At 44.6% G+C, this 20930-nt stretch overlaps 2 protein-coding genes across 4 annotated transcripts in view; one reads left to right on the top strand and one right to left on the bottom strand.

Moving 5' to 3' along the window:
* gse1b (Gse1 coiled-coil protein b) overlaps positions 1 to 19218 on the top strand; it is a 140323-nt gene extending 121105 nt beyond the window's left edge. The window contains exons 4-17 of one of the 3 annotated variants that reach the window (XM_058088497.1): positions 4526 to 4734; positions 8292 to 8458; positions 8566 to 8766; positions 9760 to 9927; positions 10054 to 10418; positions 10496 to 10826; positions 12551 to 13161; positions 13618 to 13730; positions 13809 to 14082; positions 14633 to 14746; positions 15403 to 15777; positions 16164 to 16496; positions 16800 to 16903; positions 17535 to 19218. In XM_058088497.1, the coding sequence (XP_057944480.1) occupies positions 4526 to 4734; positions 8292 to 8458; positions 8566 to 8766; positions 9760 to 9927; positions 10054 to 10418; positions 10496 to 10826; positions 12551 to 13161; positions 13618 to 13730; positions 13809 to 14082; positions 14633 to 14746; positions 15403 to 15777; positions 16164 to 16496; positions 16800 to 16903; positions 17535 to 17675 (3506 nt within the window). In that variant the 3' untranslated portion in view covers positions 17676 to 19218. The remainder of the gene's footprint in view (positions 1 to 4525; positions 4735 to 8291; positions 8459 to 8565; positions 8767 to 9759; positions 9928 to 10053; positions 10419 to 10495; positions 10827 to 12550; positions 13162 to 13617; positions 13731 to 13808; positions 14083 to 14632; positions 14747 to 15402; positions 15778 to 16163; positions 16497 to 16799; positions 16904 to 17534) is intronic. The other 2 variants (XM_058088498.1, XM_058088499.1) reach the window with 2 other exon arrangements.
* On the bottom strand, positions 19007 to 20573 carry gins2 (GINS complex subunit 2). Its single transcript, XM_058088502.1, has 5 exons — positions 20347 to 20573; positions 20123 to 20237; positions 19780 to 19879; positions 19562 to 19688; positions 19007 to 19484 (listed from the first exon to the last, which is right to left on the bottom strand). Exons 1-5 carry the CDS (start codon positions 20434 to 20436, stop codon positions 19356 to 19358), a joined length of 561 nt encoding a protein of 186 aa, XP_057944485.1. The 5' UTR covers positions 20437 to 20573; the 3' UTR covers positions 19007 to 19355.
* Between the last annotated feature and the right edge of the window lie 357 nt (positions 20574 to 20930).

Below are 20930 nucleotides of genomic sequence, written 5' to 3'. Positions count from 1 at the left end.
TAAATTCAAGTCAAAGTTTTGTTTTTCATTGTGTACTATTAGGCGCCACATCATGGCTGATGAAGCCCTTTTTTTAATAAAAAGCACAAAACTTTATATTTATATGCTAATTATACGGCCTGGCTGGTCTCGGATGTAGTCTGTACATGAGTCAGTCGTTGGGGCACAAGAGCATGTCACCCCCGGAGCTGCAGCCATGTCTCTGTCTGCTGAGCCTATATTTATAGGCCACACACCCCAACACCTCCACACATGCAGACAGTTGTCTTTGCAAACTCATAAGCAAGCAAGCAAGCCGCTGCCTGCTGCTGCCGTCTTTTCATGGGCTGCCTTGACTCAATCTCGTGGTTAGGTGAGTTGTGCAGCATGCTGTCTATGGGATAGCATGACTCACTGTCCCATGGCCTGGAGGAATTAGCTTGGTGTGAGTGCTGCTATCACCACCTCCAGCTGCCGAACTGATTTGAGTCCCAGAGCACCGTTGCTGTTCACGCGTACGTGCACGCAGAGACACATGCATTGTCAGATGTCTGTGGCAAGTATAATGAATAGTTCTGTGTACTGAGTGCTGCCCTGAAGAGGGAGGTGATGGATAATGAGTATCAGAGCGGCACAAAACACAGACACACACACACAAATGATTGCTGATAACACGCTGCCTCAAAAAACATGGCACGCTGATATGTGATTAATTAGGCAGATCTGGGTTTAATCCTCACAGTTGTTTCCTCTCACACGCTTATAGTCGCACCAGCAGAATGTCATAACTGGTTTCATACCAACTGTTGTACCCTGCCTGGAAATGGAGTGAACACAGAGAGAGAGAACCAAAGGTGCACAAGATTGGCAAGAAAAACAAAGATGATGATGAAGTGATTAGCAGATTTGTAAAAACCAGGTGTCTATCAGATTTTGTGTGCATGCGCACATTTGTGCGTGTGTGTCCGGAGGCTCTTTTTGTTTCTTGGAACCCAGAGCATGCTGGGACAGCGAGGCAGTGTGTCTGTGACCTCTCCATCTGGAGCCTGCCTGGAGCTTGCACAGCCTGGCTGCGCTGTGCATTTATCTTCAAGGCAAAATCCTTCAGGCTGTGACTGTTACTGACACACTCACAAACAAGCTCATTTGACAACACACAGGACACAACACCCTTAACCCCATCCTCAAGCCCGCACCCCAAAACCTCACTTACCGTGCTGCATTAAAGTGCAATGTGCAATTTGTACTGTCAGCATAAGACACACAAGCTTCCCTTCTGTTCCCTTTCTTTTCATCCGCCATCTTCTTTTCCCTCTCTGGCACCACAACACACACTAAATGTGTCCCCCTATCTTCCGGCACACACCCCACTACACACATACACACACATAGACAGTGATGCAGATTTACAGGCTTTGTGTGCCGTCAGCGTGTGACCAAGACCACAGGAGCAGGTGTATGCTACGTTTGTTTGTGTCCGTCAGGATGTGTGCAGAGGTACATGTGTTGTGCAGTGGCATATGGATGTAGGGCTGGCTGGGTGCTTTTATGCACCCCAGGTGTGAAATGGATGGTTTAATTAAGTGCTGATGTTCATGTAATGCATGCTGGGATGGAGGAGTGGTGAGGGTTTCTTGATGGGGTGGATTAGGCTGTTTGCCAGTAGTGGAAGAGCTCGGTAGGGGCAAGTTGGCAACACCAAATAATTTAAGGAATTGTGTAAAGGTTAGCGATCCAGCTGAATCATAATTAAACCTACTGCACTTAATGAAATAAGCAACCTGCTGAGAAGCTTTGGTGACATGTTGGCTTTTTTTGGTTGAGGTCACGGTTGAAAGCAAAAGCTTCTGCAGGGACCACAGCCCCTTACAACAGCTTGGTTTGTTGTTTGTTAATGAGTACCGTGCTTTCAATGTGTGTGCATGTGTGGCTCAGCTTGTGCGGTCAAGTGCGGAGGCAGGCTGTGCGAGAGGAGACTGGTAATAGAGAAGGCGATCCAGAAAGAAGAATCACATAAATCAAACAGCATGAGATGCCATGCTCACGTTCTCTTCTCACTCCTTGAGACCCCCTTCTCTCTCTCACTGTCCTTCTAAATCCTTCCATCCCATCATTGAGAGTTTCATTCCATAATATTCATTTGCAATATGCAATATCTATCATCTATTTTATATCTCACTTTGAAGTAGTTCACAATTTAAATGGTGACCACTATTCATATTCATACTGAACTGAACTTTGAACTAGTTCATAGGAACTATGGACTTGCACAGCACTGACCAGCGGTCAAGGTTCAATCAAGGCATGTGATAGCTTTCCTCTGAATGTTCTTAACTCCTGTTTCAACGCCGTTGCTGTATTGAACAGAACAGAAAACATATTGAAATACAGATTAAATAGCATCATATGCTTTGGAAGAAGTGATAGAATAGTATGGTCTTTGTTCTTTACACAAGTAAATCAGGTAGGGTGTTGAGAAGCAGTGTGTGGGTGTTTGGTGACAAGTGAGTTGGTAAAGGAATCACAGCAAGGTTTTGCGTGTTAATATTCTTTGTCAGCTTGCTCCTTGATTTCCCTTTCCCACTCACCTGCTTGTCTTGCTGCTCACTTATTTATTTAGGCCCTGCTGCCTTTTCTCCAGTCTTGCCATAACATGGAAAAGGAGGAAAAAGCAGAGGAGATGGAACAAGGGGTTGGTGGGGGGATGGTGGGAGAAATAGAGTGGAGGTCTGTTGCTTAGCAGTACTGTATCAGTGTGATCACCCCTCCCTCATCTCATCTCTGCCTCTTCTTTCCTTCTAGCCTCATTTGTTCCCCCTCCCTTGTGCATGTATGCTGAGTGTGTATGTGTGTGGTGAGTGAATAGGCTGTGACACAAGAACTGTATTAAGCCTACCTTCGTTGTGCAGGCTGAGTGGGCAGCTATTGATTGGCCTAGTCTTGAAGGGGAAAGTAATGGCTCTCTGAGGTGAGGGGGGAGGATTAAGCCACTAATTGACTCTGTGTAGACAAGATATGCTTCCTCAACATCCTCACCCTACTCACCCATGTGCACCACTTGTCATCTACCTATTGTCTCACCTCACACCTCTTTTGCACTCTCCCTCGCAGTTGTTTTAATCCCAGTGACCTCCCATCTCATTTTTCATTTTCATGTCTCACCTCACGTGTCATCACCACTGTTGTCTTCTTGCCCCCCGTGGACCTCCACATCTCTTCTCACCACAGATTGTCAGATCTCTGGACAGTCGCCTGACTGCCATTATTGATTGCTCCTTTTATTAAGTGGTATTAGTCAGAATGAGGTGGTTTAAAATTTGTCAATGCCCTGACCGCACCCACCGTGAGATGATGTTGTCTGTTCAGTTGCCACGGTAACCATTGCGAAGAAAAAAATGGCGATATGGACGAGACTTGTGGTTTTTGTTCTGATGGCGTGATATAAGTGCGGAGGAAGTAGACATGAAACTGGCCTGTGGTTTCAGCTGCTTGTCTTTTGTGTGACTATTGCGAGCACATTCTGTCGATGCTCTCACTACCTTTACAAGGATGCTCTTTTACACTCCTCTACTGATGTGTACGTCCCATTGAGACGATGGTGACACAGTTTGACAGCATATTGCTGTGATTTTGATGAGCTGTGGCATGAGCTACTGAGACCTTCTGGTCAGGATTACAGACAATGTAAGTGGGCACCCTTGTTAGCAACCTGAGCTATCTGCATACAGTGAGGTAAATGTATGCGGTTGTGTAACTGAAACTACAGTGACGTGTGAATGTGAGCATATCATTTGGGAGCTTTGGGACTAAAGAGAGAGGAAGTGACAAGTGAGGAAAGCGAGGCATGTGACCAGACTGTGACCCTGTGCTAAAGGCTGTCTCTGGAGGGTTTTGTTAATGTGGCACAGCCTCTGTAGCGCAGCAGAGAAGCTCATTGGGGCAGCTTCTCATCACCTGCTGTGAGTGTTTGTGTGTGTGCTTGCAGAGGAATTGCTGATCAGTGTGTGGATGTGTATACATTCACCGTGAGTTTTTTTACTCTCAAGCTGTGTTTCCGTGGTGTGATGAGACTCTGACTTTCACAGAGCTGCTCATCGTAATCACTGTCACTCCATAATAGCGGCCTAGGGCCATCCATCTGGCCTTTTGTGTGTGTTTGTTTGTGTTATTTGTTGCTATTGTAGTGCTACAATTCCCCTTTGGGTTTTTGTGAGCAATGGGCATATGAACAAATTGACTTGATCTACGAATCTGGAAAATTAATGGTCAACAAATTGTTGTTTTGTCATGGCAAGAAATACTTGAAAAATGTGTTGTGCAAAGAAATTCCAACAATTCCCTCAAAGTCTATGAGAATGATTAAATCTTGATATGTCGATTAATCATCAACCAAACCTAGTTCCTAATTCATGTGCTGCAGGATTGTGCATGTTACATTACTGATCAGTACTCCTTTTATTAGTTGTGTAAAGCACAGGCGAACATCATCTTTGCTTTTTTTTTTACACTTTATCGTACTAATTTCTCTTCTCTTGTTATTCCTCAGCTGCCTCCTCCATCAGCAGTGAATCTTCCCCAGTGTCATCGCCAGCAACCAATCACAGCTCTCCAGTCAGTACGCCCAAGAGGGGTCCTCTTGGTCCAGGGCCTGTTCTGGTTCCCCCAGCAGGCCACAGCGTGCCAAACACTCCACCCGTCGTCACCATTGCGCCAACCAAGACTAGCAACGGCCTCTGGAGGAGCGAGGGACGCCAGGTGAAAAAAACAAAACGAGCCCTTTTCTAATAGCTGTTCTATTTCTGTGCTTGTATACACCCTTTCTTCCCTTGTGTGGCATCTAAGCTGCAATGTTCATTCTTCAGCCTGCCAGTTAGCACAAGCGTGCACACAGACAGGCTCACAAGGGATTAATGGATTTTGTTGCTGACCTGTTACTCAGGAGTATGGTAGTACATATTTTGACATATGTACATGTTGCATAGCTAGGAGGGCAATGTATACTGGCGCAAGACTCAGCCTCCCCCCCCCCCCCCCCCCTTCCCTTTTTGGCTCCATGCCTTAAACAATGCCAGCTGCCACCGGGACATCGATGTGACAGTCTCAACGGCAGCTAACATCTGTGCCCCTCCAGCGCCTCCCCCCTTCTTAACCCTCTTGCCCTTGCAGCAGCCGCTCCCAAGTCCACAGCCTTTAGCCTCTTAACCCTCCTCCAACCACACATCTAATCCCACCTTCCTCACCCACGCAGTCAAGTGCATCCTCCACCTCATGAGTCCTGACACCCAGTTGCTGTTATGTAGTGGGGCATATGAAAGAAAGGGGGAGGGAGAGCTGCTTGCTTTGATAAGGAGTGGATTATGGATTATGGCCTTGCTTTAAGCCTTCTTATCTCAGCTCAGGGCTAATGGTGGAGGCCAAGTGCACGGTTATGGACAGCACTTGGCACCATGCGCAAACCCGCCCAGACACTTTGACGGCTTTGAAGTGGCAGGGAGAGAAGAGTTGGTAGTGTAGCAAAGGGGCCCTGAGGAGGTCATGTTGCTTGAAATATGCGGGTGCAGGCCATTGTCCTCTTGCCTAAACTCCCCCTCGGATGACCCTCACTCAGCTTAACCATGGATTTTAACAAAACAGCATTTGCAGAGTTCAAAGGTCAGCCAGAGACTGAAAGGGATAGAGTGACTATTGCTGCTCAAGGCTGTCAGCATTTCAGCCATTCTTTGGTCAAAATCTAATTGAAAATACACATATCTTCTGTTTTCTTACTGTTTATTAGTTTGGGCGTTTAGTAGCCTGGGTTTGTATGATGTCTGTGTGGTTTTAAGAGGTCAAGCTACAAATGAAAAGGTGTGTGGGCCTCCAGCAGCCTTTTGGAGCCAAAGAATAAAGAGGTTGATGGATGACAAGTGTTCAAAAGAGGGGTTGTGGAACCAGGTTGGCAGTACAACACCGGGGGTGAAAAAGACGGTGTCACTGCCTGTTTATGATGCTTACACAGTGAGCTCAAGGCCATAGAGGTCACTGAATACCAAGAAAGCCTGTAGATAGCGGTCTCATTTTCTGCCCCCTTTACAGTGTCTCATAAAGCTTGTTTGTTGCTGGGTTAACATACAATATGAACCCCTCCTTGTGTTCAGTGTCTCTCTGGCTGAGATGAGGCAGTCTTTCATACAGAGGGTAATGGCCAAAGCAGTGATGGCAGCAGGGTTTGGTGCGTTGGCATTTTGCTTTAATGACTGCAGGATTCTGCTCCCGCTGTGGCCCGTAATTGCTTTTTAATTGGCAATTTGGAGTCATAGCTCCATCTGAGAGGTGTAAACGAGCACTCTACAATGTGCAGGGTCTCCCAGCCTCACTGGAGGTTATGGGGCCTGACTCTCTTCAAGGAAGATGGCTGTAAATGGATGCAGTCTTCAATGCTGTGCACTTGTATTCGTGAGCAGTGGCGTGTGTATGGTAAGCTGCTAAAAGAGAGGGAAAAGGTCAAATTGTCTGTGTGGACCACCACTGCTAAGTGAATGAAGGGCATCTTTCTAATGAAGACTGCAGCCTTGTGGAGAGCATGGATTTTTTTTTTTCCGCTTATCTCTTTGCGTGTTTGTGCATAGTGTTTGCATGTACAAATATTACAGAGATAATGTTCATAGGGTTGGATCTTTTGTTGTTCAGCTGAACCATGATGAGGACTTCAGTGACACCAGTAAGGCAATTGCAAAATAGCAGCAGCACTACCATGCTTTGTTGTCATGTTGGTTGCTTTGTTGCGTCTTCTTATGATGGGATTGCTGTGAAATTGGGTGGAAAGGAACAGTTGATTCTAGTGGTAATCAGCATCTGGGCATTGCACCAACCAACAGTTATTGAGTCGCAGCCATTATTATGAAAAGCATGGCCCTGTCACACACCAAGCTTGGTGTGAGATGCTGAATATTGAACACAGATTTAACCCAGTTTTCATTCAGTAGGACAAAAAATCTGATTTTACCATAGAATAGCATTTTACAAGACTGATTGTGTTTTTAAGCTATTGAAGCGCATAAAATGATTCTACGTTCTAATAATTGAAATACATACTTTAAACAAACAAACAAACTTGGTGTTTTAAGCAACTGCCCTAAAGAAAGAATGACGAAAGAGGTGTTTTGGTTGGAAGGAAGACTCGCAGTTTATACATCGTTTTTAGATTCATATGACTGACTGCTTCCTTGTACTAATACACTTCTAGGAAACCATTAAGTATTTAATGTAAAGCACATGGCAATCAAATTAGCAAACAGTGGAAACAGACATCTCAGAAACCAAGTAATATGAGGGGATTCTTCTTCAGTCAGTGGTTGCAAAAACAGGATGCGGAGGGTAATGTCTCACTAAATGAGATTTGTTTTATCAGTGGCACTGAGGCCAGAGCGCCTGCAAGGTTTCCCTTTAATCCTGCCCAGACCAGAGGTTAATTTAGTGGGGACTGGATCTACTGCCTCCTCTTGCCCTCATTACCATTTTTTTCCCGCCTTCCTCTACCCTTGCTTCAAGTCTCATTTTGTGGCAGATAGCTGTTCCTGCTCCTCGACATACTAGCCCCCCATAAACAGTTCCCTAGTACAACTTACAAAGGTTGCAAGATTCTCTGTTCTGCAATTGCATTTGTTGGCAGAGAGAAACCAAAGCTTTCAGAAAACACACTCCCACAGCAGGATGTCTTTGTGGCTCTGAAATGGTGTGTGTCTGTGTGTGTGTGTGTGTGTGTGTGTGTGTGTCTGCCTGCCTGCCAGTGTGTTTGTGTTGTGGGATTGGATAAGTGAGTCCAAGCATGCTGCCAAAGGGAGGGAGGGAGGTGACAGAAATGTAGGATTGACGAGAAACACAGGCAGGGAGGGATGTTTCTCTTTGTATGTTGCCTTCCCTCTGGATGTTCTAGTGTGAAAGCTTTGCACGCATACACACACACACACACACACACACACAACACGCAAGACAAAAGTTATTGTTCCTGTTCATGCATTTGTACATTACCACTTCCTTATTGATCATAAGATTGGCATCTGCTGCTGAGAGTTTTTGCATTCTACTCTTTCATTCAGCAGCACATCTCCGAGAAATGGTGATGGGTTTTATATTTTGTCAGATGCTGCTGCATGTGAGAGTATGGATGGAAGTGCCTGAGGTAAAGGGAGAGATTCTGAGAAAAGCTGCTACATCATAAACACTCTTCTCCCGCCCCCTCCCAGGACGGGCTTCATGAGCACTGACAAGCGTGTCGGTCACATGTCTGCCCGAACAATGACTAAGACTCTCACTCTGTTTTTGTCCCCCAGGCTGATTCAGGGCCTCGCGGGGCCAGCAGGGAACGCCTGGGTCCAGAGGGGACCCTCCCCCAGGAAAAAGGTGGCCCTTCAGTCCCTGCCCACCTCCTGGGAAACCCCTATGCCTTTGGTCTAACCCCCAGTGCTGTGATGCAAGATTCACGTTTCCAGGCGCTCAAGTGAGTGTCACACTGCTTTGTTTTTGCATGGTTAGATAATTGTATAATTTAATGAATTTTACATTAAATTTTTCATACAATATCTTGTATTTTTATTATGGTAACAGCTTGCCCAGACAGTTGCCTAATGCAATGCCGCCTGGTCCTGTACCAGAAGAATACCTCCGTGGCTTTAGGCCCTATGCCACAACTGAGGATGCCCTCCGTATGCCCTCTTTGCCCTTGGGCCTGGATCCCGCCACTGCAGCTGCTGCAGCTGCATACTACCACCCCAGCTATCTACCACACCCATCCTTCACCCCATACAGGTGAGCCCTATCATACATGTACTGTATGCAGTCGCCCCTCTGTACATCGCTCCCTCACTCTATGGCATTTTTTGAAAAATGTCATCATTAATAAATGATTGTTGTTTCCTGGTTGAAAATAGTGTATTATTAGTAAAAACATTTTGAAAGACAAGACTTCTTGTCTTTCAAAGTATGAACAATACAAGTATTCTGTTCACTAGGTGTCAGTTATATTACACCGGTGAGACATTTCTTTTACATTACAGTACATTAGCTTACAGCCATGGATCTTTGCAGTTTGACAAAAGAAACCGGAAGGTAACTAGTCATCTCGGTAGCTTGCTATATTATATGATCGGGAGCTGTCTCTTATGTCCCTGCAGTTAACCCGTAGCCTGTGCAAAAGCGGAGCTCAATGTGAGGTAAACAAAGCCTCTCTCATGTTGTTAAATAAGGTAACCACAGTGCAGTTTTGCACCAAACTGGATTAGTCTGAAGTTCAAGTGAGGTGCAGGTCTTTCTAAGAGCAGAAGTGGTCACTCAAAAGTACCAGCAGAATTTCTTTTCCTCAATGGGATCATTTTGATGCTGCATTATATATATGACTGTGTGCTTGAAGTGTGTATGTGTATTTGTTGAAGGGCCTTGCTTGCTTCAGGCCTTCATATAGACCGCGTGCCCTCCCATCCCCCCACTGTCTGTCAGCCTCACAACATCAGAGAAGTGCAGCGGCCATCATACACTGCACAGTAATGGCTTTAATGAGGGGATGAGCTGTGGATGTCACCAACATACACAAGCAACACACAGTTGTGATACACAACACAGTCTCTGACAGCTGCTGTGTGGTGATTGAGGCTGGCTGACAGACACTGCTGCTTTCTTGAAAGATTGAAGACACTGTGATGTTTCTTCTTTAAGGAGACAGAGGCACAAAGGTTAATGAAAGTCAGCACTGTGCTGTTCCAAGGCTGACACTATTTTTTTTTCATTGCAATCTTTATCTCCCAGGATGGATGACCCATTCTGCCTCTCCGCTTTGAGGTCACCTTTCTATCCACTGCCAGCAGGGGGAGCTTTACCCCCTATCCATCCATCTGCAGTCCATATGCATCTGTCAGGTGTCCGCTATCCTGGAGACTTCACGCACCCTTCACTTTCAGCACTGCAGTCTGAGAGGTAAAGTCCTTCCTACTTCGGTATACAAATACATAACAATCATGTGTAAATAATGGGACTTTTTTTCATAATTTCTGAGCCATTACCTTCCTTCATATCTGTGCCCCTGTCTTATTGTCTGATCAGGCTTCAGCTGGAGGATGAACTGAGGCAACGAGAGAGGGAGCGGGAACGCGAGCGTGAAAAGGAGCGGGAGCGTGAGGCGGAAAGAGAGAAGGAACGGGAGCGAGAGCGGGAGCGGGAACTTGAGAGAGAGCGAGAACGGGAGCGGGAAAGAGAAAGGGAGCGAGAACGTGAAAGAGAGCGAGAAAGAGAAAGGGAGAAGGAGAGGGAAAGAGAAAAAGAGCTGGAGAGGCAAAAAGAGAGAGTGCTGAGAGAGAAAGAGCTGCAAGCGTCCAAGGTTATGGAGAGCCATTACCTGGCTGAGCTCCATGCCATGAGGGGTCAAGAGGAACGAGCCAAGCCAGAGAGACTCACCCCTAATCGGGCTGGTATGTGTGAGTTCTACCTGTGTGGCCCCATCGTTGTCTTCTAAAAAACCCATGATGATTTTGCTGCCCGTTCACAGATAAAACCAAAGAGCCCCCCCTTCCAGCTCCCAAACCAGTTGCACCAGGACTCCACCCTGCAATGGTACAATCGCATCATACAGTTTCCGGTCTGATGTCAGGGCACAGCCTCTACATGGGGCCTAGTGCTGTGGGGACCGGTCTCCCGACCTCTATAATCGCTCCCAGAAACAGTGAAGAGGAGAGGTGGTTGGCAAGGCAGCGCAAGCTGCGGCAAGAGAAAGCAGATCGTCAGTACCAGGTTTCTGAATTCCGCCAGCAGGTTCTGGAACAGCATCTGGACTTGGGACGGACCGCTGAAGCACCAGAACACAGGTCAGACTTGCACAGGTGATGATACACTCTCATAGCTACGCTTTTTTTAGATGAGCAATTTAAATGCTGAAAATTTTCAGAATCCATTGATTAACTTGAAATACATTTTACTACAGTTTTCCACAGGACTGAAATCTATCTGAAACTCAAAAATGCGGTCATTGAATTGATCACTAGATAATTTAACGATCATTGCATCATTAAATTGGCAACACTGAATCTCCTCCTGCTACTTCTTCTTCTGTCGGAGACCAGATGTGTAAAGAAGCAGATTTACGATGCCATCTGCTGTACAGAGTTGTATCTACAAGCTACAGACAGTCATAATATGTGAGGGCTATTTGGGCACCAAATCTAAAAAAATAAAATAAAATAAGGTATGTCAAAGTCTCTGTAGCAGTCTCAGAATCACTGTCCTAAGTGGCAGCAATGATCAGAGGTTACAATCACTTTGCTATATGTATGTTAAGTATGTGCTGCAGTACCATTTCAAAGTCGAAAGCGCCCAGACTTTAAAGGTTTGATTTCAGACAGGACTGCAAAAAAGATCAGCCCTGACTGAAGCATCATGTCACTTCTATTTCCAACCATGCCAGTTTCTGTGTCTGACTGTCTGACATGGAAACAAGACCGACAGCAGTGTTTATGCAATGATGCAGAGTGCAAAGTGGGGTCCCGATGACTGCTGTTTCATGAGTTCTGGCTCGGAGGTTTTCAGACAGGCAGCGGGTGGGACAGCTAAGCTACACAAAGGCAAATTCTTGACTAATCCTCTCAACCTCACACAACATAAGCCTCCTACTTCCGCTCCTTTGTTCCTGTGTCTGTGTTAGTGATGCTGTGTGTGACTAAGATGTGAGGGTTTGCTTAATGCTGAACTAGTTGGACAGGAGAGATGCACACTCGTCGACTATCAGTAACACAATGCTACAATCACTGAATAGGCTGCAGATTGAAGATAATCTATATACCGGAATATAAACAGAAATAGGAGGCTTTGATAATGCAACGTTGTTCTCGCAGCATGTTATACAGCCAGGTTTTGTTATCTAGTCTGTGATCATCTGCCTTTCTTTTATTCTCACTGATGCAGATTTCTCCTTAAACCGTCGTATTCCACGTAAGCGTGTGTATTTTTTAGCCATCAAAATGTAACTTTAATATAATGCTAAGTGGCACTTGACATGTTTGACATTAGTTTGTATTGTTTGCATGTAAATGAACAAAACATATGCACACAAATGAAGCAGGGAGATTATACTTAGTATTTTTTACAAAATTATGCACATTTTCTTTTTCATAGATGTCTGTTTCAACCCTCCAAAATGAAGTATGTGTGAGGCTTTCAAATTATTTCCTACAAAAATGGCATCCTTAAGTCAGTCCATTTCTTTTCTGTCTGCCTGCTTTTTTGGCCAATATCTCTCCTTGACTGCTTTATAGATTGTGTGTCTGTCTTAGTGTGTATCTGTGTATCTTTGTGATTGCAAGAACTACAGACCCAACAGATCAAAAATGACCATTTATATCTGGAGGACATTGTCATGGCCTCAGCCTCTCTGCTCTGGGCTACTGTGTCTGCGTTTGATAACACACATGCACGCGCACACCACAGACACAGTCTAGAAGGCATTTAAGGAGTGTTGTATGTTTGCATTGTGTCCATACTTGAGAAACGCAAGTATTTCTCAATTCAGTGAATGCCAAGCTGATAAGCATGTTGGATTATGTGTTCACAGACAAAATAACCATGAACCAGGAAACCGCGATCTCCACTCCCACTTAGGTGCCCCTCCACCCCTCATCTCCCCCAAACCACCCCAGCAAACACGTGAACACCACCCTCCACCTCCCACAACTTTGTGGAACCCGGCATCTCTAATAGAAACACCCACAGAGTCCAGACGCAACCACGATCCCTCAGGGATGGGACACTTTGAGCTCAGTCGACTGCCCCCCGGCCCCTCCAAATATGACGATGTAGCCAGGAGGAGAGACACCGGAGGAATGGACAAGTATCCCCAACCGAGAGGACTTCCGGGTTTGCCAGAGCCCAGCACATTTCTTGCTGATCTAGAGAAATCCACTCACTCTTTCTTCAGCCAGCAGAGGGGTTCCATGTCCCTCACCAGCCAGTACGAGCTGGATGGAGCCGTCAAAAGCAATGCTGGGCTGAAGAGTCACCACGGACAGAGTCGACATGCACAAGGAGGGTTGGTCTCTGGGTCAGGCCTGGGACATGTGGTGCCAGACACAATGCTGATCTATGATGAGATTCTTCAGCAACACAGAAGGCCCGTCAGTAAACTGGACTTGGAGGAGAAGAGGAAGAGGGAGGCCAAGGAGAAAGGTACTCACACAGCCACAGTTGCATAACATCAGCACGATACCTACTCAGCTTTGCTGTTGGCACTTTTCCATTGGCAAAGGCAGGCACCACAATGTACTATTTCAGCTGCTGTGTCATTGTTTGAGGATGCAGGGATAGAAAATATCTAGGCATGGGCCGGTTACCAGTTTCCAGGTACTATACCACGGTATGGAAAAGTAATGCTTTTCTGTTTGTGAAAATTATGAACAGAATCGTGACCAACGTGCACTGGGAACAGGCTTGACTTACTGCTGGCTACTACTATATACGACTATAACTATTTCGAATGGAAAGCCATAATTGGGGTTGCATTTTGACTGTTTCTACAGTGAAAGACGGAAAATGAACCAAGCTGCTTGGTGGAAATGGGCCTATGCAAGTTGATGTTGATAATGTTAGTTTGGTGTCAAGTGATTACTTGTATGTGTTCCATAGGTTACTACTATGAGCTGGATGACTCATATGATGAAAGTGATGAGGAGGAGGTCAGGGCACATCTCAGAAGGGTAGCAGAGCAGCCCCCACTTAAACTTGATGACTCCACAGAGGTACAACGCACATCCTTGTGCAGAAATAAGCACCTACGGATTGGCAGTCCCACTAATTTTCTTTCATTTTTTGAGCAGAAATTGGACTTCTTGGCAATGTTCAGCCTGACCACTGTGGGTCGGCGAGATGAACTGGTGCAGCAGAAGAGAAGAAAGAGGCGGCGGATGCTCAGGGAGAGAAGCCCCTCACCAGCTGCCTCACAGTCGAAACGCACTCCTCCTCCTCCTCCTCCCGCGCAACTCAGCACGCGCTTCACCCCCGAGGAGATGGACCAAGTGCCAGAGCTGGAGGAAAAGAAGCGCTTCCTTACCATGTTCAAACTTTCCCATGTCACACTTCAGCAGAGAAGAGGCAAGAGACATTATTCTTACGATCTTACAAACCATGAGTGTCACATCTCATCTCTTATTTTTTGCATACACAGTGAACAGATTAAAATTTACAGCATCAACATGGCGCCCTTTACATAACGTCATAAAGGGTGCCGTGTCTTCACCAGTGACTCGGATTAATGCTGTGTCTCATTCTAGCACAGCAAAGCAAAACCATCTCGTGCTCATTAGCTCTCTGAGCATTGTAGTCATTCTCAGCGGGCTCCACAGCTCCCTTCAGCTAAGAGCTTTCTGCTTCACATGCAGCCGCCTCTCATTAACATGTTGACTCCAGCCGCCACCATCTCACCCTCAATTTCCTGTGTCATTTACGTATTCAAATTGAATGTATGATGCAATATGAGAGGGGGGCTCTATACTGTATGCATGTCTTGAAAATGGCGAGTGTCTTTGGTAGACATCCAATGATGTTGTTAGAAACACAGCACACACACATTAAGAGACAAATACACTGCTGAAAATCAATCGTCATTTTGATGTTTTTTTCCCCCCTTTCCTCCATCTTGTAGATAATGAAAGGGTAGTTGAGATGCTTCAAGCCATTAAAGAGAAGAGTGTTACCTTGGATACCATCAGACATGCCCCTCATCTGCTGTGTAAGAGCCCTCCAGCACAGCTCCCTGGTGAGACACTCTTCCTCATCCCTGAAGTGTCACATTAGCGAGTTCCATCCATAGCACCAACAAGATACAGTGGAACCTCAGTTTTCATAATTAATCCGTTCCAAAAGATCAAGAGAAAACTGAAATTGATGAAAGTCGAATTGATTCTCCCATTTAAAAAAAAAAAAAAAAAAAAAAAAGTAATGTAAATCCAATTAATGTGTTACAGACACCCAAAATATTAACACATTGTACAGATAATTATTGTAGTTTCATGTCAGAAAATAAAGCAAATTACCATATCAATTACGACTGAAAGGGATACATGAACACTTAACATCACTTTTATCTTTATTGTAGATTGATGTAGTTGAACACGGTGATGAATGCAAAAGAGCAGAGTAAACTTACTTACTGTAACTATATAATTAACTAAACAAGTAAATCTAAATATCCAAAATATTAACATTTAATGATGCACTCTGTTACTTTTAAGCATGTTCTCTTGTTTGTAGAGATATAATCATGGTTTTTTTCCATTAATAATGTAATCATGTCTACCTTGTGTCATAAAAAAGATACATGAATAAAATTGCCATACAACAGAGACAGAAACAAAAGCTTCCAGTGTAATTACTTGTGTTTACATGTCCTAAAATATGGTCATGTAATTGCAGATTCATCATGTTCCCAACCCGCCTCGGAATCTGAAGACCACAATGGTGTCAGGCCGCACAGCCCTTCGTCGCATTGCCCGTCGTCCCCTAATAGTCATCCAAAACCCCTCGGGGACACGCTAAGACCAAAGGATCCTCCTTCTCCAGCTGTCTATCCAGACAAGGCCCGGGGGCCTACCGAAGGCCCAATCTCCAAGAGGAGTTCAAGCCTGCTGAACAGCTTGCGGCCCCCACTCCCCCTACACGCTAAAGAGGGACTCCACAGCATGAATGGTCGCACCAAACCCTGGGACAGCTTCACCCCGGAAGAATTTGCCCAGCAGTTCCATGAATCTGTGCTGCAGTCCACTCAGAAGGCGCTGCAGAAACACAAAGGTAAGCAGCACCAACTAAGAACGGCCGCAGGACACAACAAAGAAGCCTTGCAATAATTGGAATTGATATCTTTCCAGTCTCTCTTATGATATGGCTTTTGAGTGTGAGAAAATACTTTTCTTTAGTAACTATCTCTTAGGAGACATTGGTTATTACTCTAAGAGTCTCATCACCACATCTCAGAGCTCACACTACTGACGACCGCTTTCATTTCAACCTTTAGCGGAGGACATTATGACAAGTATCATTATATTCTCTCTGTTCCATTTTTTATACCGATCCCCTGATAAAATAATGACAATTATTGCTGCAGAGAGCTTCATATTCATCAATGAAGCCCTTCACTACTCCTTGACAAAGTTTAAAATGACACTATGTGTTTTCAGGTGGGGCCCCAGGGATGTCAGAGTCCTCTCCCTTGCAGGAGTCCTCTGTCCATTACAACATTCCCGAGCTCCAGAGCGCCCCTGGCAGACCACATTCTCATTCACACTCAACAAGCGCGCATCCGTCAGCTCATGTAGTCGTGCACGCACACCCTCAGCCCAACGGGCAGCACTTCTCCGCACCGATGCACCGCAACGCCTCAGGGACGAGGGAGGACCTGTCTGCCTCAGAGGAGGAGGACCAAGAGGAGGAGGGGGAGGAAGAGGAGGTGCCAACTTCCAAGTGGCAAGGGATTGAATCCATATTTGAAGCATATCAGGAATATTTTGAAGGTAAAGAACACTCATCTCATCCGTGATTTACACTTACGTCCTTTGATATTCTTGCATACCGTATGAACTGAATGAAGTTGTTGCCAGTTTTGGTCACAAGATGGAGCTAAAGATCTCTGCTGCTCCCAATCTTAATGCTATTATTATTTTAATACCTTATTTGGGATTTGACTCTGACATCGGATAACACATATCCTTTTTCATCCTAATATATAAGACTTTTAAATTCCACTTTGCTTAAACCTTAAGCTTTGCTTTTTCTTCCCCACTCGCTCATTCTCCCATGTTTTGCCCCCCCAACAGAACAAAGTCTGGAGCGACATGTGTTGCAGAGCCAGTGTCGACGACTAGAAGCTCAAAACTACAACCTCAGTCTCACTGCTGAACAACTGTCTCACACCATGGGGGTAAGACACACGCGCGCACACACACACATATAGACACAATGACACTCGGCTAGCTGTGGATCTTGTCAATAAGGGCATCGAACTATAATGCAAGTCCTTAATTCCTTTGTAAACAATGTTTTCATGGGTATGGCTTTGCAGTTTCTTTCTGTGTTTATGTTTAAAATGCTGGCAACACTCGATAATAGAATGGCCAGGTATTTTTCGAAAGAGTATTCCCAATATATTTGAATGATCTATGCATGTTTTTGTATAATTGAAATGTTTAACTTTAAAGAAAGTCAGATCATCTGAAGTTGTAATGTTAAACAAAGTTTCATCCAAATTTTATTAATTTAACATAGAAAAATGCAGTTAGCATGTTAAAACACTTATAGTTGGTGTGAAAATCTGTTTGGCCCCTTTCTGATTTCTTATGTTTTTGCATGTTTGTCACACTGAAATATTTGTCAATGAAAACCCAGAAAACCCCAAATTATTTTCCTGGAGGAAAACAATCTGGGTGACTTTATTTTAAGACCAGTGTCTCCAGCCTTTTCCATTATGTGAGCTACGTTGATGAAATAAATCCCTGATATTCTGTAGTAATTAACACTGTACGGTATTTGATGGCTGCTTCCTGCTGCTGTAGGAGCTGATGTCCCAGAGGCAGAAGCTGGCGGTGGAAAGGGAGAAGCTGCAAGCGGAGCTGGAGCACTTCAGGAAGTGTTTGACTCTGCCACAGACACACTGGCCCAGAGGTGGACATTACAAGGGCTACCCTCCCAGGTGACAACACCCATCCAAGAAAGGCCTCCCTGTCCCCGGCTGCTTCTCCTCTCAAACTGACAGTAAATCTATCCCTGGCCTCCTCGGCTCCAGGGTGAAGCAGGCTGAATGAAAAGTGAAGGAAGCCAACGTGTGCCAACGCAGTCACTACAGAGAGCAGCACACACTCTCACATCTGCTTTTCACACTTTTTTTCTTCAGCCCGGGCCGCCCTCGCTGCCATCCTGTCACAGACAATCCTGCCAATGAGGGAGTGGCCCTCCTCCCTAGGAGAGGACACGTTCCAAATAAAGTCCATAAGAACGTGATGCGGCCGACCGGGCAGTGAAGTCATCCTGGCGGCCGTGAGAGCGTTGGAAGTGGACGTGCACTTAAGAATAAAAAGCTGAAGAACTACCTGGTGGTACTGTGTTACAAGAAAGACATCTTTCAATTTGGGCAGAAATGCACATTTTGTTTTTGGAAATAATTAAAGGAAATGTTTTATTTCAGAATAGGAAATTTGAGAATAAGAATTTAAAAAGGTGTTTCAGCCTTATATTGTATATAATATGAAGACTTAAAAGAATTTTTGTATGTTTATTATTTTAATCATTGTTCTTTAAAAAAAAAAAAAGCCTGCCATTTTTATATGTTAATGCTTTTTGGGGGGTTTGGAAAAGCAAGCCTTGCTTTTAGTGTTTGTACTGCTGCTGGCCAGAACAGCTCATTCTGACAACAGAAAACAGGATCTCGTCACCTTTTTATTCACAGCAAAGTGTGACGCTCCTCTCAAAATGTGTCCCTGCCGCTGCTGGGTTGTTTTTTTTAAATTTTTTTCTTTGAGAGACATGAAGTAAAGCCACCAGTTTAGGTTGCTGGTTCCTGAAGACTCCTCATATCAAGCATCAAGTGATAGGCCTTTACCACATCCCAATCTTTTGTCCACAACCACGAGGGGCCTCGTGCCAAACTAATTGAAATTATTTCGCCAAAAAAAAACGGCCACAAGAGAAATAAGCTGAAAGCCTAAAACGCCAGTTATGCTATGTTCAAGGAACCTAATTAAACAATGACTTGCCAACTTGTGACAAAATTTACAGCCTCCTTACTGACTTTAGCACTGAAGCTATTAATGACCTACAAGGACTGGGGATTTCAATAAATTAATTTGGGAATTGTGCAGAAAGATGATCATTAAAGCTGAAGCACAACATCAGTCTACGAATAAGTGCCTCCATTATTTTCAGTCACTGATCAAACTTGCATGGAACTCACATTCATGTCACTTCTGCCAGAACACTGCAGCCTTATTGGCTGGAATGCCAGGTGAGCTTCAGACAGTACTGCATAAGCCCCGCCCCCCTCTGTCACCAACCACATATGGACGGCCATGCAAAAATAGCTCCAGTGGGGGATGTCTAGATGCTGTGAATCCTGTTTTCAAACATGTTTGTTTGAACCCATTGTAATGTAATATATTTGTTGAATGTAGTAATTAGGTATTTTAGGTATTTATGAATATATGGCTGTGATTTCAGACAAAAAAGAAAATAAAATATTTCAAAAATGTTTCCTATAATTTGGACTCTTTTTGCCATGTAATATTTTTTTAATTATTATGACATTAACAAAGCATTATTTTAAAATATGAGCATGTATAGTCCTTTAAGTGATGCTCATGCTAAGCAGTCCAATGCGTCCATCAATAATCCGAAAACTGTCCCTTATTGGACCCAGGCTGCAGATTGGAGCGTAGCTTGTACATGCAGTTGAGCGAATCCAGGAGGAACCCTCTGATGGTGTTGATCTCCATCAGAGTCAAGTTGTTCAGCTGTAAAAGATTGACAACCCCACACTTAGATACTGTGTTTGGATACTAGGTGCTTACAGTGCGTGTGATGGTCCGACCTCAGCATGAGCTTCCTGCTGGCTGATGAAGCTGTCAGCAGACAGGCGGAGTTTAGCGAGGCGCGTGTCCCAGATGTCTTTGACCAGTGTGCGGATCTCATCCGCTTTGGGGATGTTGTCAGAAGCACTGCACGAACAAAGATTGGGATTAATAATAATAAAAAAAAACAACAGATTATGTCTTAACAGGATGTTTAATGATAGATAATGAGACTGACTGGTTCAACAGCAGCTTGGTCAGCTCCATGTAGTATGGACTGGGGACAGGCATGAAAGTGTCCTCTTTCCTCTCAAGCTCCCGCATCTCCTCAAGTTTCTCTGTGCATCACAAAGGGGACACACTTTACTTTAAATGTATTACTTGAATTTAATTATGCCTATGTTAGCCATTAGGTGAGGTAGAAGTTGGCATTACAACATACAAATAGAAAATATGAATAAGAGTGAAGGGACAAGATCCTTACTTCGTGAAAATGTGACAGAACAAATGAGTGGAACAGTTCTTATGTCAACTATTGAAAGCACACTTGTTCAGTAAGTTAATGTTGAGAGTCTTCTTACCAACATCCATCCAGTCAGGTGGAACCACTCTACATTTCTGTCTCTGTTTCAGGTTGAGGGCCAACCACACGGGCACATCCATCGGCAAGCCCGGGTTAAAAGGACCCAAATCTCCCTGAGGACGTCAACACACTGTGGTTGTTATTGAGAAGCCCCTCGACGACTTACGTTGTAAGTAAACACAGCTACTAAGCTAATATCTTGCGAATGGCCGACGTACTTACCCCGATTAAATATAACTTGTCTAGATTGAAATTGGGTATTATCTTCACCATCTCCTTCTCGGCGAGGAACTCGACCTCCGAAGGGTCCATGGCTTGTTTTGGAGAGATAATTAAAGTCTCTTTAGAATAAACTTTAGAATACCATTCAAAACAACTACCGTCGTTTTCCCGCGCTATAGCACAGACAGCAGCTTAAACGTAACCGGTGGTAAAGATGCGTGATTGGTCGAACGTTGGTGTTGCGTAATTACGTCAGATGAGGTCCTTAAATGGGCGACCGGCGGAAGAAAGGCTGAAAGAGGAAGTGCGTCAACTATTTTCTCGCAGACATGGCGAGAACTGACCACGAGATGTCAGTGTTTTCCTCATCAAATTTGTGATTAATTCCACTTGATTAAACATGACTTGAGCTTTGGTTTGATACCTCATTCACTTCTCTACCCCAAATATTAAAGTTACAGCAGATTTTCTACCAGAAAATAGTGCCTTAGGTCTTCATTGCGTTAACCTTGAGTCAAGACAAAAGTTGTGTTGACCCCCATGCCTTCCTAAGTACAACTGTACTACAAATTCTTCAATAACTT

Source organism: Doryrhamphus excisus, chromosome 12, assembly GCF_030265055.1.
Source record: "Doryrhamphus excisus isolate RoL2022-K1 chromosome 12, RoL_Dexc_1.0, whole genome shotgun sequence".
In the NCBI taxonomy this organism is placed as follows: domain Eukaryota; kingdom Metazoa; phylum Chordata; class Actinopteri; order Syngnathiformes; family Syngnathidae; genus Doryrhamphus; species Doryrhamphus excisus.
This window is presented reverse-complemented; position numbering and strand designations above follow the sequence as displayed.